Source organism: Lasioglossum baleicum, chromosome 5 (genome assembly GCF_051020765.1).
Source record: "Lasioglossum baleicum chromosome 5, iyLasBale1, whole genome shotgun sequence".
NCBI lineage: Eukaryota > Metazoa > Arthropoda > Insecta > Hymenoptera > Halictidae > Lasioglossum > Lasioglossum baleicum.
In genome coordinates this window covers 9,152,463-9,170,161 of record NC_134933.1, presented here as the reverse complement: position 1 = coordinate 9,170,161, position 17,699 = coordinate 9,152,463, and the positions used below count along the sequence as shown (strand labels likewise).

At 33.7% G+C, this 17,699-nt stretch overlaps 3 protein-coding genes across 6 annotated transcripts; all 3 read right to left on the bottom strand.

Moving 5' to 3' along the window:
* Positions 1-919: 919 nt before the first annotated feature.
* On the bottom strand, positions 920-3,399 carry Por (Protein-serine O-palmitoleoyltransferase por). Its single transcript, XM_076423549.1, has 6 exons — positions 3,174-3,399; positions 2,890-3,082; positions 2,612-2,828; positions 2,425-2,531; positions 1,969-2,171; positions 920-1,870 (listed from the first exon to the last, which is right to left on the bottom strand). Exons 1-6 carry the CDS (start codon positions 3,397-3,399, stop codon positions 1,428-1,430), a joined length of 1,389 nt encoding a protein of 462 aa, XP_076279664.1. The 3' UTR covers positions 920-1,427.
* Positions 3,331-17,006, bottom strand: LOC143208748 (uncharacterized). 4 transcript variants are annotated; one of them, XM_076423472.1, is made up of 13 exons: positions 16,673-17,006; positions 8,779-9,328; positions 8,198-8,533; positions 7,443-8,127; positions 7,214-7,365; positions 6,985-7,130; positions 6,794-6,902; positions 6,561-6,718; positions 6,373-6,483; positions 6,193-6,306; positions 5,032-5,260; positions 4,750-4,865; positions 3,331-4,662 (listed from the first exon to the last, which is right to left on the bottom strand). In XM_076423472.1, exons 2-13 carry the CDS (start codon positions 9,101-9,103, stop codon positions 4,522-4,524), a joined length of 2,622 nt encoding a protein of 873 aa, XP_076279587.1. In that variant the 5' UTR covers positions 9,104-9,328; positions 16,673-17,006; the 3' UTR covers positions 3,331-4,521. The 4 variants fall into 4 exon arrangements, 3 of the variants coding, with proteins under 3 accessions (XP_076279587.1, XP_076279588.1, XP_076279589.1); XM_076423473.1 differs by lacking the exons at positions 3,331-4,662; positions 4,750-4,865 and adding an exon at positions 5,450-5,513 and having other exon boundaries at positions 5,122-5,260; positions 16,673-17,003; XR_013008973.1 differs by lacking the exons at positions 3,331-4,662; positions 4,750-4,865 and adding an exon at positions 5,450-5,598 and having other exon boundaries at positions 5,175-5,260; positions 16,673-17,003.
* LOC143208767 (death-associated inhibitor of apoptosis 1) lies at positions 10,185-17,109 on the bottom strand. The gene is made up of 3 exons (XM_076423552.1): positions 16,971-17,109; positions 13,991-14,905; positions 10,185-13,916 (listed from the first exon to the last, which is right to left on the bottom strand). Exons 2-3 carry the CDS (start codon positions 14,834-14,836, stop codon positions 13,560-13,562), a joined length of 1,203 nt encoding a protein of 400 aa, XP_076279667.1. The 5' UTR covers positions 14,837-14,905; positions 16,971-17,109; the 3' UTR covers positions 10,185-13,559.
* Between the last annotated feature and the right edge of the window lie 590 nt (positions 17,110-17,699).

Genomic DNA, 17,699 nt, shown 5'->3' with positions numbered 1-17,699 from the left:
GAGAGAGAGAACTCTGATAAAATCAATTATGAACCGACTGTTTACTAACATATGATTTAATTTAAATTGTATAGTAAATGACGTGCAACATTGGTAAATTGTACAGTCAAAATCAATCGAAAGATTTAGTTATTATCATTCAGAAAATTGAATATTGTTGGGAAAAGCGTAATATATATGAGCATTATTAATTTGATTCTTGTAAAATGCTTATATTCAAGAGATTTTATCTTTACGAAGCTGAATGTATTCATGACATACTAATTTATCAAAGATGATAACGCGTAAAGTATAAAAACCATATGTGACATTACAATTTTGCCTTAAAATATGCAATAAAATCTCACATGCATTTTTTCATATATTTTATGAAGAAAAATATATCTAGACGAGTCATTCAAAATTACTCTTCTTTCTAGATTTATAATTTTTTATATGTATGTATCTATATATTGAATATATATATACGGTTGCGGACAAAAGTTTGTACAGCTGTGTATATATATATATATGCGTACTATATGTTACATGCACAAACATGGCGTTTTATTTCAGTTGAAAAGCATTGATTTTGATTGAAAAAATAACTTTATTCGTTGTTATGATTACATTAAAATTTAGCAAAATACAGTTTAATATTATTTATATAAAATATTGTATAATGAAGTATTATTTGACAACTATATAATACATAAGACTTCTTATAGCAATTAAATAATAAATCGATTATAATATGTATGTTTTTTACATACATGCAAATGCAAATATACCTTACTATCCTTCCCCCTTAATTCTATTTTAAACTATTTTTTACGCTTTTCTATTAAATATGGCCGGGTACTTCTTTCTTTTGCACAGTAATATACGTACTATGTTACATGCACAAACATGGTGTTTTATTTCAGTTGAAAAGCATTGATTTTGATTGAAAAAATAACTTTATTCGTTGTTATGATTACATTAAAATTTAGCAAAATACAGTTTAATATTATTTATATAAAATGTTGTATAATGAAGTATTATTTAACAACTATAATGCATAAGACTTCTTATAGCAATTAAATAATAATTCGATTATAATATGTATGTTTTTTACACACATGCAAATGCAAATATACCTTATAATCTAATAAAAACTATGTATTTTACTTACTTTTAGAATTCTACTAATATTTTCTTGTAACACATACATACACGCGACGCACAAATACACACACACATACACACTTTTCTCTACCTTTATCATGATCTATTGATTGCAAGTGGTATAAAAATGTATCAAAAGGATGAATATGATAAGTTACTTGTATGACTTGAAATATTAAAATGCTAATAATTCGTTCGTTTAGCAGAACTAGCTATATACGATCGAGTTGTTTAAAGATAATTGAGATTTCGAATACAGTTTAGTTACGTACCTAAGTTAGTTACCTAATTAAAAAGTATACCATGTACGTAGCAAAAATTACCCAATGGCTAGCAAATCCAAGTTGTGACCATTTGTCAATAGTATGAATGTAACTATACCCTGTCTCTTGTAATTCGGATGTATCAAACATAAGACCTAAATACGCTAAATGGAAAACCGATAGACCAGAAAACATCAGGTTTGTTAGAAAGACCCACCAAGAATTCTGACTGTTGCACGTATGTGTACATTTCGTTTTAGCACATTGCTTGGACGCTATACACGCGTCGAAAATATTTGCAAGCATAGATCTTAGCTGGAATTCTACGTACGTGTAAAATCCAAGACTAAGTAAAACTGCTGCCAATTGGAAATTTAATCCGTGTAGTAGAGCGCTTGTTAAATACGTCATGGTTACAGCTCCAAATTTTCCTAAGTATCTAATACTGGGGCGGAATATATCTAAAAATTTATATCAACAGTTTATTATTACGAAATATGTTAAATTGTATGGAGAAAAATGGTAGCGTGCCTCAAGAACATCGGATATGATTACATACATGTCTTCAACCAGAAATGCATGGGTACATTCCAACAAATAACTACTTGTACGAGCGATCGTGGGAATTCTACTTTCAATGGTTTTACCAAAGTAGCTAGAGTATATGGAAATCCTCCTATTAACAATACCGTGGATGCTACATACGAAATGAAATAATGAGACGTTCGAAAAGACAGCGCATCTCTGTAAGCTAATAGCCACCTGAAATAATATCAAATTTGATATATTTCTATAATAATGTATAGGAAAATTGAGTGGATGAAGTTGAAAATTGTTAAAAAATTTTAAAAATTGAAGATGACAATATATTATTTCTTCTCTATTCAAATCATGAAGGGAAGAAATAACATTCAATTTAGTTTCTACTTCTTACAATCGATGCAGGCAATTCTTATTTTGCATAAAGATCTGCAGTCTATTCATTATAGTTTGAAACACAAGAAATTTTACTTACTTCCAAGAGCTGTCCATTACTATCCATTGTGTCCAACAGTTCGACATAGTTAAAAACAAAAAGGATAAAAACATACATTGAGCCGCGTACAGCATCCACCATTTATCCTAGAATTAGAAAAGGGAGTTACGCATTCTCGTTGATTATAAGAGAGAAATCTTCTGCAAACAGAAAAAATGTTTAATACCTGATGATTCATGTGCCGTATCGAAATGTAATCCTTGAACGATATCCACGGACCAAATACGCATGTAACACCGCAGAAAGTATATCCCATGTAACTATAAATATCGGGTAAATCGTTCGAATTGATTTTGTCTACTGCTACGCTAATAGTTTTCATTGCCATGGTCATTACGACGCTACGTATTTTATGCCAAACTATCGGAGGCATAGAAAATTCGCTGGAAATCCAAAACAAAAAATAGAATTAAGCTGTTTTTATTTTTTCAAGAAGCTACTTACCAATATACAATGATGAAAAGGGGTGGTAGGAATATTCCTAAATTTTTACAGTATTTGTTAGGTACACGTAAGGCGACGTATGAAAATATACTAAGTACTAATAATATATATAAACATTCCATTACGTAGTGATAAATGTTGTACACACCGATCAATACTGACAATACGTGAAATGTTTGATGTGTTATGTATTCTGCAACATGGAAGAGAAGAGTTTAAAGAATAATCTGAGCTTCTATGTTTCGTTCGTACGATTACATACTGTATAGAAAATTGTATCTTACGAGAACGGGCACATAATCGAAATAAAATCATGGAAATGAATAAGGGTGTTATATACGATGCTGTATCGTAAACTGTGGGACCAAGACAATACTGATATAGTTCCAGCAATGTTTCCTTTTCGGCATTTTCCTCGTACTCGTACTCATAATCTGTATCTTGGAGATAGCCGTGTCCAATAAAATCACCCTCGTCGTCGTAAAAAATCGGAGCTTCTACATCGTCCATTATTATACGTACAAAAAGGTGTCGAAATTAAAGAACCGGTCTGTCAGCGGCGTACACCATGGTAATTAAATGTTGACATTTGCGTATACAGTCTTTTCCTTAAATTATTTATCAGATCCTTAGAACTCATGACGTTCTTTCTAGAGAACTGTTTCTACATGAATCGTATATTATCATACAGAAACCAAAATTTACTGGATACACTTTCTAAATAATGCCTCTTTCGAAAATAATCTAACCTAACCTAACAAACAAATGTAAACAGCTGACACGTACAGTCAGTGTAAAAAGTATTCGTACATCCTTCGAAGACAGACTATATTTTGTTCAATGTGGACCAAACGGCTTGAACTTTTTTGAGACGTTAGAAGGAATGATTTGCTAGCTAAAAAGTTACTCCATACCATCAATTAAACCACTATAAATACGGTAGGAAATTATATCGTGTGTAAATAGTGTCATTTTAATCAGAAGAATGCCACAAATAATTTGTGAAATTCCCATAAAATGAAAAATGAAGAAGTTTTGTAATTGACTTAGAACGGTCACCTCCGTCGAGCTTAGATTGGGACTTTACTGTATACAGATACACATATGCATACCAATGTGTACCAGAACAATGATAGAAACGAAGAAGAGTATCTAGTGTTATAATCCAGTTTTATTTACACTATATGCATGTAATCTTTATTTTTCGAGTAAAAATGAAATGCATCGCGATGCGAATCTTACAGATTATTTATATGTACACAAGATCGTTAAAAAGGATCAATTACATTCTTAAGTTGAGAAACCTATCGATAATACATTATCGTGTAACATCGTTTTTTGAAATAACTTTTTGAAAGTTTTCAATACCTTGACTGACAATGAGGAGTAGAATGTGTCCTGTACTTTGTGCTGGTATGATTTATTTGTTACTCGGTCGTATCCGACTTATACAGCTTGGTGTCTTAAAACTGTACATATTGTTTTATTTCAACTCTATTGTAATATGTGCTTTATATGTATATGAACCAAGGTATACAAAGTCTAAAGCATATTTATGTGACATTACACATATCACGATGCTTATACAGCGATCGATGTACTGTAACAAATAAATTCGTAATAATATAAACTTCAAGCTTCCGAAGCAGGCACAGGATTAGGTTCAGGCAACAACCCTAATGTTTGCAAACAAATCTGTGCTGCTTCTGCCTTTGCTTGTTTTTTATTAGGACTTGCTACGCTCGGTTTATATTCAATTCCATTTACTTTCACCTGAAAGATAATATTAAACATAAATGATGCGCTCGCAGACACTTTATAGAAAAGTAAAAGCATAAACCAAGCTATGAACTGTTATACTTTGAAAAGAAAATTTTTTCTGTGATCTGGTCCACATTCGAAACACAGTTCATATACTGGGGCACCAAGTTTTCGTTTCGAACAATATTCGCCTAAAAGCGATACTGGATGTTTCCCTGGAATACATATAGTATGTTTTTTAGCGTGAATCGTGCCTAGTATAGGTTTTGCACTTGAAATTCACCCTTTTGGAAAATTTGGAGTGCAAAACCTGTATATGAAAATAGATCGATAATAACATTACAATGCGCAAAGAAAGTATCGCCTGTATTCTACGCATACCTTCCAATGTTTTGATGGCGGGTACCAACGGTTTTGCAGTTTTTCCTATTTTTTGGCCAATGTCTTGTTCGGAGACAAGCCCCCTTTTGTCCAATTTTACTTCAAGCTGCAACGGCTCAAGAGTGCCTTCTTTATTTTTTCCCAAACCCTCCCCTGGCCGCCAACCCATCTTCTGCAGTAAAGCCATACCCATCCCACCCGAAACAGGTTGTGCCGATACTAATTGATCCTAAATAGGTATTTAAATTAGGCTACACAATGAATGTTGCAGAATCGATCAAATTAATATAGAAAAATGACAGCAATACGTAACAAAAAAGTAGTAAAAATAATCATTTTTGCCCAATCATGATATTACAATGTAGTAATAATAATCGACTGTATAAAACTCTAATACTATCTAGGTGAGGATACTTACCAAATAAATTATAAATTTGTCATCACGCCGCTGAAGTTGTTTCTTCTCTGATGTAGCTACGTGCCTGTAACAAACCCTCAGGTGGATGCAGACTAATGCTAAATATCCCAGCTTTATGAGAGAAAGATTCAGTAACACCCGATGAAGTCCTATGATAGGAAGCTGATGATAATTAGCAATAATCTCACAAGAGCACATTATAGAAAAATATTTTGTACAACGAATAATTACTGTGTTTCCGCACAGTGTTATCATATCTTTTTACTATTGTATATCTTGTGAATTACAAGTTTCAACTTTATAGTTTATAGAAAATAACTGATATTTAAAATAACGGTGCTCCTGTGTCCATGCAGGCACAGAATCTACCTCTATCCAAGAAATAGTCTGTGCCTACGTTACAGTTTCTATCGGATCAACTGAAAGTTGATCTTAATGGAAACTGTACCTGAAAACTTGTTACAGGCATATCAGTATCGGTCAATGTATTGTTAAAGAAGAGAACAAAGAAAAACAAAAAAAAAAACAGAAAAAGAAAAGACGATAAAACTAAAAATTGTGATGTATACGAAACACGTGTGTGTCAACATGTAAAATACATACGTAGATCTACATTTCAGATTGAATTTTGCGATCTGACATGTAAATATCTTGTTAGATCAAGATCAAAACTTTCAGTGATATAACAAAATATGGAGTGACAAACGATGGGAACATGATTAAACTGCAAATAATACTGTTACCTTACGAGCCCAGGCTTGGTAACCTGATGTAAGTTCTGCGGGAGAGAGCACTTTGGCTCCGGTACTGCCTGTAAATTGGCCTGGCATTTGTTTACTTTCAGCCCATGTCCTCATCTGTTATACAACACAATTAATATAATATATTATATTACAATATAATATAAAAATATAATATATTACCTCATTTTGCGCACGATACATTTCATTTTGAGCACATACGTCATTTGGATTTTCCCGTAATTTTCTCATTGCCGCTAACCTTTGAGACACTATCGAACCGATATCTATTGGCTGTAAATATAATGTTTATCGTAATAATAATAATAAGACAAAATATATTTTCCAAAATTTTTCTTTCCATGCCGTACTTCTGGAGGGATTGGTTGAGAAAAAACTGTTGACTGCACTGGATGTACTGGTGGTGTGGGTATGGGTATTACAGCTGGAGGTTTACTTGGAACAGCAGCTGGTGTAAACTGTTTCTTTGGTTCCGGTTTTTTCGAAGTAATTGGTACCCATTCATTTTCTACAGAACGTAAAATGATATACACACATTATATATACACACACATGCGTATATTAACTGTAACGGAAATTTTACCAGTTTTTCTATGATGTTGTCCACTCGATACAGGAAATTGTAACCGTAATTGATTCGACGACTCTACCGTTTTCTCTTGGAACGTTTTTGTTGGTAACTGCTTTGCGTCCTGAAATATGATGTTTACAAACGAGAATAAGTACATTAAAATTGTAAAAAGAGATGCATAGAATATTTCAAATTATTTATACCCGAATATTCATAATAATAGAATTGGGTCGTCCCTTGAGCAGGAAAGGATGGTGAAAACCTTTCTCTGTATCGCTGCCATCCTCTTCCGAAGAGATACTAGAAAGTTCACCTAGCGCTTCAGATTTTGATAACGATTTGCAAAAATCTAAAATAGAAAACCCATGTTGTGACGAGAACTGTTACAAACGTTTTTATTATATTCTGTACCGAAGTACAGAAGTAATTTACCTGTAAGTTCGTCTACTGTTTTTCCACCAGCCTGTATCGCCGCGATAGCCTTATCCTGTTGCGCTAACGGTAATGTTCCTTGTTTAATCATGTTTATCGCGTTTCTCCTTGCGATCTCTAATAATTTCTTCTTATCGATTTCTATCCTTTCTCTTGAAAATGTATAAGCACACGTAAATATGGATGTACACGCATTACTATGAAAATTAAATTATAACTAACTACTAACTTTCGTTCTCTGCTCCTACTTCTTCCTCGCGAGTATTTATCTCTGCTTCTTTCATCGCTACGGCTTCTGTGCTTTCGTTTTTCTCTAGCTTTAACAGATTCTCGTCTATCGTTGCTTCGACTTTTTGCACGTCTATCTCTGCTTCTGTCTCTTCGTTTATCTCTTCCTCTGCTTCTACTTCTATGGAAACTTGTGCGCGAGCGAGATTCGGACCGTCTCTTATCGTGCGAGCGACAATTGTGGCTACGCTTACTCTCTTTATTCGTTGTTGTTTTATGATTGTACTCCTTCTCTTTGTATTCACTATCCATGTACAACTTTGACTTTTCTATATCGTCGGATCTTTTATCCATATTCTCCAGTCTTTTCTTTTCTTTCTCCCTCAAAATTAATCTCAAATCATTTCTCGCGGTTACCCCCCCTTTCGCTGAATTTAACAATCTATCCTCGATTTTTTCTAAACTTGGACTCGACGTTGGCGACCTTACCGAATTACTTCGTACCGGACTCGGACTTAAAGTTGGAGTTCTATTGTCTGTACTACTATCGGATAGTTCTCCATCTTCCATTCGTGCTGCTTTTTCCTTTACTTTATTTTCTATCTCCTTCACTGTATTGTTGTAAACTGTGCTATTCTTTAGATCTTTAATTAAGATTCTCCCTTGCATCGGTTGTTTTGGCTTCTCTGTACATAAAAATGACACAATGTAATAAAATATAATAAAAAGACCAAGAATTCGTTAAACTATACGAACCAAGCATTTTAGGTATTAGCGGCTCCTCCGTTTCTTCCTGAATTTTCCTTGAAATTGGTGGGAGTTGAGGACTTCCAGGACTGTTCGTGCAAGTATTTTCCAATTCTGGTTCCTTTTTAATCGTTACTATTTCCTCGTTATTCGTACCGGCTTCAAGACCCTTCTTCTCTGTCTCCAATCCATTGTCGTCGTTATGACATTTTCCTTTCGTGTTATTACAGAAACTACCGAGTTTGGACACTTTGCTTTTGGGCTCGTCGGAATCTGATGATTTACTTGAATTATTTTCATGTTTCCGTTTTATTTTCTTTTTATGTTTCCTCTTCTTTTTTATACCTGTTCGTTGAGAAGGTACGATTAATGGAAAGAACATTCGCAACAAAACCATTGCTAATGAAAAGTAATCCTAATGAATTCTAATTATCTAACGTATTATTAGAATGAAGAATAATATGTAACTATATGTTAAAATATATAAAGGAAAACTGTGTTTTATTTACATTGAAATGAAACTGAAAACAAATATGATATGTAAGATATACATATCTTCCGTGACAATTTACAATTGATTGACAGCTTACTATTATTTTCTGGATCGCTGTTACTATCGGAAGAATTGTATTTCGACTTTTTCTTATGTTTTTTATCCTTGTGCTTGTGTTTCTTTTTCGCCTTCTTCTTTTTAACCTGCGATTTCTTAGGCTTTTCAACTTTGATGTTGGCATTTGGAACTTGTTGGTCAGTGTTCTCTGACGATACTACTTCTTCTTCGGCATCGAACGTGCTAAACAACTCTGTTAGTATTTCATTCGATGATTTTTCTGGTATTCCAGGTTCCGGCTTTATTTTAATTCTATCCACACCGACAGCGGTAATTAAATTTGCAATATCGAATAAGTCTCCCATTATTGATGCTCGTTCATTTTAATAAATAATCAAGAACCAACTTTTGTTGACATTAAATATTCACACTACACTCGCATTCGATTCGTGTTGTTATATGTTATACGATCGTGATCGTATTGAACCAACAGGCATCGCCAATACCATCGAAATTCACCATTGTAGTATTGTCACGTTCTCCGTTCACGTATTTATGTATTGTGTTCGACATCAGCGACATCTTCGTTGCTAAAATACGGAAAGAAATTTCAAAATTCAATTTATAGTTGACCAACCGTTTTACGTAGATACATTTTCATTTACGAACGAAAACCCGAATGAAATCTGAAATTAGGAATTTGCATAATCTTAGAGTAGAGTAGAGTAAATACTTGTAAATATATATAGATATATGTACATAAATATATACAGGGTGTCCCACGTATCGCTTTTTACGATTTTTCAAGTACAAGTTCAAAAAATATTTTATACAAAACTTGATCAGTATTCGATAGGCTATACATTGTAATAAAAAAAGTTCGAAATTTCTTTTTTTTATTATTGTCAGGGCCACCTTCATTTTTTTTAAATGGCACTTTGTATTTTTGACCATAGCCCGTATCAACGACCTTGTTTGCAGTATACTATGACCTTCGGATGACCTTGAAGTGCCATTTAAAAAAATAAAGGTGGCCTTGAGAATAATAAAAAAAAAATTCGAACTTTTTTTATTGCAATATGTAATTAATCGAAAACTGATCAACTTTTGTTTAAAATATTTTTTTGTCAGATATAGATACACCCTGTATATACAAAAATTTTCGTCAACTTTTTCAACTAGAAAATAATGTTTCTCGATTAGGATCGCATCGGGAAATTTGAATAAGATTGAAATGATATTTAACACTAACCGTATACCGGCTACAAAATGTGTCGGATAAACATTGCTTTATAAAAATTACAAGATTGAACTTATTTAGATTTTTCACAATTTCTATAATAATGCTAAAGAAATTTATTGAATAAAAGCGTCATTTAAAAAATAGAAAATGTGAAACCGCGCATTTATTTAACCGGTCATAGGAGTTATATTTATATATATAAGTACGATGACGAAGAAATATTACCTTTTTTATTGTATGCAATTATCACAAAAAATTATACCCCAATTGTTTATATGCCATTGTATTCTATCAAGGATTTTGCAACATATGTATTATTAGTACGATTGTGATAAATTATGAATGATGTACACGCACATGAACATACAATGTACAGATATATTAATTAATATATAATTTTCTAAGTTTGTATTAAGAATAAATCGAATGAAGATAGAACAATGAATATATACCTATACGTACTTAATTCATAATGTTATGTTTAAAATGTACAAGAAATGAAACGTAGTACAGAATAATGAAAATTACGTTAACGATCTTGAGTGTAATATAAGGTAAAGTGTATATGAAAGTCGACAATTCTATAATATAATGATTCCTACACGATGTTGTGCTTCATCCATCGGTTAAACGAGTACATTAATTAGAATGAATCGTAATATGTATTAAAAATCTTAAAAGTATCGATAAGAACTTTGTACTCGACGTTTATTAGTTATGACCTTAAATGAAAAAACAATTAATTAATTTTCATCGCTGGAACGCGATGTTCGGGTGCAATATGAATCCACTAAACCGTTTCTTTTCCTTAAACTTAGAGTTTAAAAACAGTAATTTCGCCATGTGGAACTTTTATATTCTGCCTCTATGATTTGAACAGTTTTAACAGACAAATTAACGCAATGTTTGTATCATTTACAAATATAGTAACTACAGCGAAAAGGCAAAATTGTAATGAACTACATCCTACTTTATTAGCTTCTAAACCCTTGAACCCTACAACAAATAATTCTTACATTGTATATGTTATTATATATATAAATATCTATCAGTCACAATACATGTTGAATGTGGATTTTCTTGTGTATGTATGTCAGGGATCTGCGGGTTCTCGACATTTCGGATTCGGTTCGGATCGGATCGGGTGAGATCTAGCCGGCTCTAAAAGGTATGAAACTCGTCGGAATCTCTAAAGTATCCGCGTATCCGATTGCTTACCTACGAACGTATCGAGATCCCGAAATGATCTGACTAAAAACTAATCAGAGCGATAGTCTTATTAATTATTCGATAGAACTAAAATACAGAACAGAACCCTAACCATAACCGATATGTAAGCCAGAATTGCGATATCCTCGTAACAGTTAATAACATATTATTTTGGTTCTTCGGAACTGTTTCAATCATAACCGATTTACAAATAACAGTTTGAAACTGTTATATTTTCAGAACCATTTTCAATCCCTGTAATTTATACTTCCAACCATCGTACTCTACATTAATATATGAATATACAGATTATATGGACTAAGGATCAAAGATACAAATATAAGTACAAATTATATTTACAAACGAAAAAGAAATTAGTTTTTACACCACAAAATTCATTCTTAATAAATTTGTTAAAAATTTGAACAGTTCTTAAAAAATTGAATACAACGAAGACCATACTATAGTTCACGCTTGTCGTTTATATGTCATACAAGTATACAAGTATGTTAGTCGGATAGTTTCGAGATCCCGAAAAGACTTAGGCAGTCGGATACATACATACTTTCGGGATCCGGATACGTTTCATAAGCATACTTCCGGAAACCTGCCCTATCTCTTCCGATTTCTTCCGACTCGATCCGAGAGTCGGGAACTCGTACATCCCTGATGTATGATACATTACATACATAAGAAAATGTATATACATGCATACACACGCGGACGTGCCAATTAAATGATTAAATAGAAACGTAAAGATTTTAAGTGACCCCCATGTATTGTTGTGGAAATGACCTAACAGAAGAACAGAACTTGTCGTTTCGTTTGAAACCTGTTAAATTAAAGTTGAAATTGGGTTCATTTGCGCAACATTTGGCTTTGGATGATTAGTACTGTACAAGTCAAATTCGAAAGATCAAAATCAATTATCAATGTACTCCATTTTTCATTGATGACGTACTATTACAATAATGTTAATCATAGCCAAAAACGGGTGGCTAGAAGAGTTCCAGCATTACTCGTTAATTGAATGTAAATGCCTATTGTGTCTGTTAATTTGTTATCTAATAAAACGAATAACTTTTCCCTGTTTTATAATCACATTGTATACACAATATACACATCAGTTTCTTCGGTAATATTACCAATTTCCTTAACTCATAAAAGCGCTAAAATTGTTCCATTGTGTGGAATATATATGAACCCTAGATTAGTTAAGTCGAATAATTTGATGTGTACATTATCTGTATGTAGTTTGCGATTCGAATATTCACAAATTATACTTTAGCTTAAATATTCTCGGATACGTTATACACGTTACGAAGTGCTCCTCTCACGTGTCACGCTTATCTACCTTGTAGCAATAGCAAAATGTATGTAAATGAAACGAAAAGAGGACCGATTGGACGAAACTAAACTAGGGTGAATAAGTGGACGTTAATTTTATCATGTATAGTATTGCAATGAAATTAAAATTGAATATTCTTCCCATTAAATTTCTATAACTTATAGCTGTAAATCTCTACGCGTTTTCGTCATCGTTATATACTAATGACTAGACTTCATGTTTTTGTTGCTATTTGTACTTTTTTGTGTAAAGCACATTTTCTCTGTTGCCTTCCTGATTAGTCCAATGATGTGGACGACACAAATGTACGAATGTGCAAATAGCAACATTCAGTTGCAGGTACAGCTTGTTACGTTTCAGACAAAACTATTCTGAAAACTTGATTACAGAGACCAGTATGAGCAAGTATCTTACCACTCCTCTACTCATGATATGTTGTGCATTTGTAAGAATACTTAAATATATTTATGTCGTTTGTTCTCTAATACTGATCGCGCATGGACAAATTTTAGGCCACGAAGAGAAATTACGTTCGAATCAATTTTTCTTTGTCTTTCGTGTGCCAACGATTTAAGCATAGAAAGCCTTGAAAAATTGGTAGGATTCTTATAGCTTGTACCCGCAGACTGGTATGCTACATGAGTCATGTCATTTAGTGCAGTTTGCGATTTATTATCGCTACCAGTCGTGGATGATCGAGTATAAAATACTGTAGGAGTGAAAATTATAAGAATGTTAGTTTTAACTTTTAAAAGTACAGTGTGTGCGTGTATGTGTGTGTGTGAGGAGAGAGTGTGTGAAGTTCGCGTAAAGAGAAAATATCGAGATTGATTAGATTGATTCAAATGAGAATCAGAGCGAGCGAACCGCGACGGTATTGCATGACGTGAGAAAGAGTGATAGACATTGACATTTGTAATTGTGAAATTTTGAAATTAAATTATTTAAAAATTCTACAATACTATAACAGAAATTATATGTACATATAATGTAATCATTTTCTATCACAAACTATGGAATACTATGAGAAGAAGGCTCGCACGCTCATGGTAACCGGCTCTCTGCACACTGCACATGTTGTCATTCCAGGAGCACACTTCACACAAGCTACTATGTGTCCACATGGTAGAAATAGAACTCCTAACTCTCCGTTGTAACAAATTTTGCACATCCTCGCATCGTCTATGGGCTTATTATTTTGTGTGTTCGCATTAGATAAATCTTCTATGCTTCCTTTTACAGATCCTATGCCACTATCCGCGGAACTGGATTGAGAACTTGGACCAGGATTACTTTCCGCGTCTTCCCTCATTTCTACACTCATCAATACAGGCTGAACTTTCTTAATAAAACTTGGTAGATTCATCTGCATTGTTTCCTGGAACAAAATAATATAATAACGACGATCTATGTACAGAGAAAGTAAAAAAAATTTAACATTTTTCCACGTACCTCTTTGGATGGCGGCGATATATGCTGACCCGTTACTTTACTAACATAATCCTGTCCTTTAACCATTAGCAAATAATAACATTTCGAGAACCATTTTGCATGTTGTTCCCAGGGGTCATCTTCCAGTTCCCAGTCTTTCAAACCGCCACCACAGTGATAACAAAGAGTCTGATCGCTTTTACCAGTATAATAAAAACCAGCATCCGCTAATTCTTCTTTAGTTTGTGCCATAACTTTTGGCCATGTTTCGAATGTCCGTAGTCTAGCATCGTGACTGGCATATTCGGGATGTACTGGTCCTTTAGCTCTTCCTAAACCTAAGCAGCTTAGTTTCGCTGTACTTGGCAATTGTAATTCAGACGTTAAATTATGATTGTCTGGACCAGAAGTAGGTCTATATTCTACTCCGTAAGGGCCACATACGTCTCTACTCCTCGGCCTCGGTGGTAAAAGAGTGTTAGGATCTACTCCAATCGGGACATTGCCACAATTAATCTTCCGAATAAATCTGCATCTTGCCGACCAACGTTGATGATCGACCATCGGATTATCACCTTCTACCCACTGACATATTTCCACGTGACATTCAAAGCATTTTACTTTGTCCCCTTCGCCTGTGTAATAAAATCCAGCAGCTGCAAGTCTTTTCGGCTCTATGATATGCGGCACAGGCCAATTCTGATAGCTTTGTAGTCTCGCTTGTTCAAAGCGATAATCTATGCTATCGACCTCGTCATTTAACGAGTGAGTTGTAGGAGGGGTTGGCGGTGTTAACTGCGAATTTGCTGAAGACTTTATACTTGAATCGCTTCCCAACTCTCTACGATGTTCAAGAATACCAGTCATCGTGTTCAAGCTGACTTAGAAGTAATGTGTGGTTTTGTAAAGGTATCCTTGACTACGTATTTCAAAAACCTATAGAAAGTATTGAATTTAATGTATCTAATGATCCATCGTTATAGTTATTTAAAAAGTATTATTTTTACAATCATTTGAATTTTTTTTTCGTATTAGACTCGGCAGTGATTTGTAGGATGCTCGAGAATACATATGTTTACGTTTAAACTTTAAACGAATTTCGTAGAACGAAACTGCGTGACATATGGCACCTACATATATGACGTAGCGCGCAACGTCGACGGACGCACGATTGTGCTGCACATTTATGGAAAATTACTTTAACACACACGGAGAACAGAAAGAAAGGGAATAGAGAGAAATAGAGAAAGAGAGAGAAAGAGATTTTAGTAAGTGGGAGTTACTAGGCTGGTCGCGATGCCGTTATGATTCGTGAATGACGGAGTATCGTAGGCTTTTCTCACACAGCTTCGTAACGTCGAAATAACGCAACCTACATATCACACACAACAAGAACTTCCCAGAACGGGCTTGGGCTCTCGTTTCCTACGATTAGTTCTCAGAGATACACGTAGACGCGCACACAAGGACAGCTGTAAAATACAGAGTCGCTGTTTACCACCCTGTGCGACGTTGCCGCTTGTATGGCCCGTATTCTAACTTCTCTTGTTGCATTACACCAGTGCGAGCTCATGGGAATGAAATGTATCGACAAGGGCGTAGCAACTGTTTCTCGTTCTTTCGTCGAGTTATAATATTTCATTAAACATTCTGGACGTTGTATTTTCTCTATTTTTACATTATTTCTTCGACATTGAATGCTTCCTTTTTATTGAATTTATGAAGAAATTTTACATAAATATATATACTTGTACAATATATGTGTAATTAAAAACTTGCTAAATTTCTTTGTGTGTAAGTATCTAAATTCTACTTTAAATATTTGTTGTATCATTCGAGGTACCAGTAAATACGTCGATTTGTATTAAGAATGTCGTATACTATCAAGAAAATACAGTTTATATAGGGAACCAAACCGGTTTGCTACGGCTCTGAGTGAGCTGGAAATCTACAGTGAATTCCTTTCTTCCCCCTTCCGGAACACACACTTTTGTAATGGTCTTTTCATGTGAAATGAAGCCGCAAATTAATCATACTCAGAAATCTTGGAATTGGCGACAGTGAGATAGTATCGTGATAAGGAAAAGAGTGAATGAATGATCGCTTTTCAAATACAGTATAAAAATGATGTTTTCATAGATGAATCTATTTAAATACGATTTACGTTTTATTGGATTTCGCAGATAATATCCGTCTTTGTATGACAATATAATATGAATGAATAATGAATATAATACAAATTAATAAAACTGTGAACGTAAAACGCCTATGATGGAGCGAAATCTTTTATTTTCCCCTGAACTTTCACATCTGTTTAATTCGAAACATCTGGCAACGTCGTGATGGGGAGCAACAAGGCAAGCACGGAACGGAAGTTGGATTTGGATACGAGCAGCACAAATCCAAACTGGTCAATTGTTTGCATAAGGAGGAAAAATTTGAATTTGCCCTTCATATTATGATTACTTTCTTTATCTTTGTTCGATTTACAAAAAAAAAACATTCTACATACTTAAAAGTCAGGCAAAATGTTGAAATTTTTCTGGCATGAACATTCTTCAACTCGTGGAGAATATTTTGTCGTTAGTAATTAACACAAAATTAGTTTCATATTGAATATTATTCTTGAACCGAGATATGACTTCTCACCCGTGACCTTTTTTGTATACAAATGATATATACATGTAATCATAAGTGACATACCAATTTTCAAGATTAACAGGAAAGTCTCTTGGTGAACACACATGCACTTTATTCTTGGTTTGCTTCTTGTGATCAGGTGATTAATTCTTCCGTTAATTGGTAATTTCACGAGAGCACAGAAAGTAACTAAATATGTAGTTGTTTTTTATCGAGTACTACATTATTTGATTTCGTTCGAACGATATTATTGTAATAATTTAATAAAGAGACTTGTTTATTGACACCCTGTGCTTGACTTTCACTGTTTCTTGATAGTTTTTGATGACAATAACAGCTAACAGCAATGGCTTCTACTTACTTCGCTGTGCTTCTTCGTCACAGCCAGTCCCAGTCCCAGTCACAATCCCCACTCGGGTTCGATCCGATCAAGGCATTTTACAGAGCAGCAACCAGCAGCAACTACGTACAGTAATGCGTTCTCTCTCCCTCTTCCTCTTTCTCTCTCTCTGTCCGTCTGTCCCTCCTGCCCCTCCCTCTTTCGCTATCTCTGTTTTCAACTACGCGTGTTAGTTCAATGCGTAACATTTCATAGGAATTTTTATATTTTTCAAATCGTATACGCAAAAGCATATCTACGCTCTATCACAAAATCAATACATTTATTACTTTTGTACAATTTTGAATTTGTATGTAATATTTATACATACTTCTGCATGTATTTACAATATTAAACAAAGCAAGAGAAAATATAATATGGAAGTACAGAAATTATATCACTTTCGTACGTCTTTTAGAATGTATATAAATAACATTATTTATGTATGCAGTTATATTTATGCATATATATATATATATATATATATATATATATATATATATATATATATATACTCGATCGTCGACGCGTGGGATTCAACACGTATTTAAGCAAATGTTACGCGAAAAAAACTTTTCGTGATAAAATTGAATTGAAGTTTCTTGATCTTATAATTCTATCGCATTTCCTTCTGAATTATTTCAGTATGTGCAATTAATTCTTAGAATCAGTCTTGATTATTGTTTGTCAAGTCATGCAGTGTTTCAACAA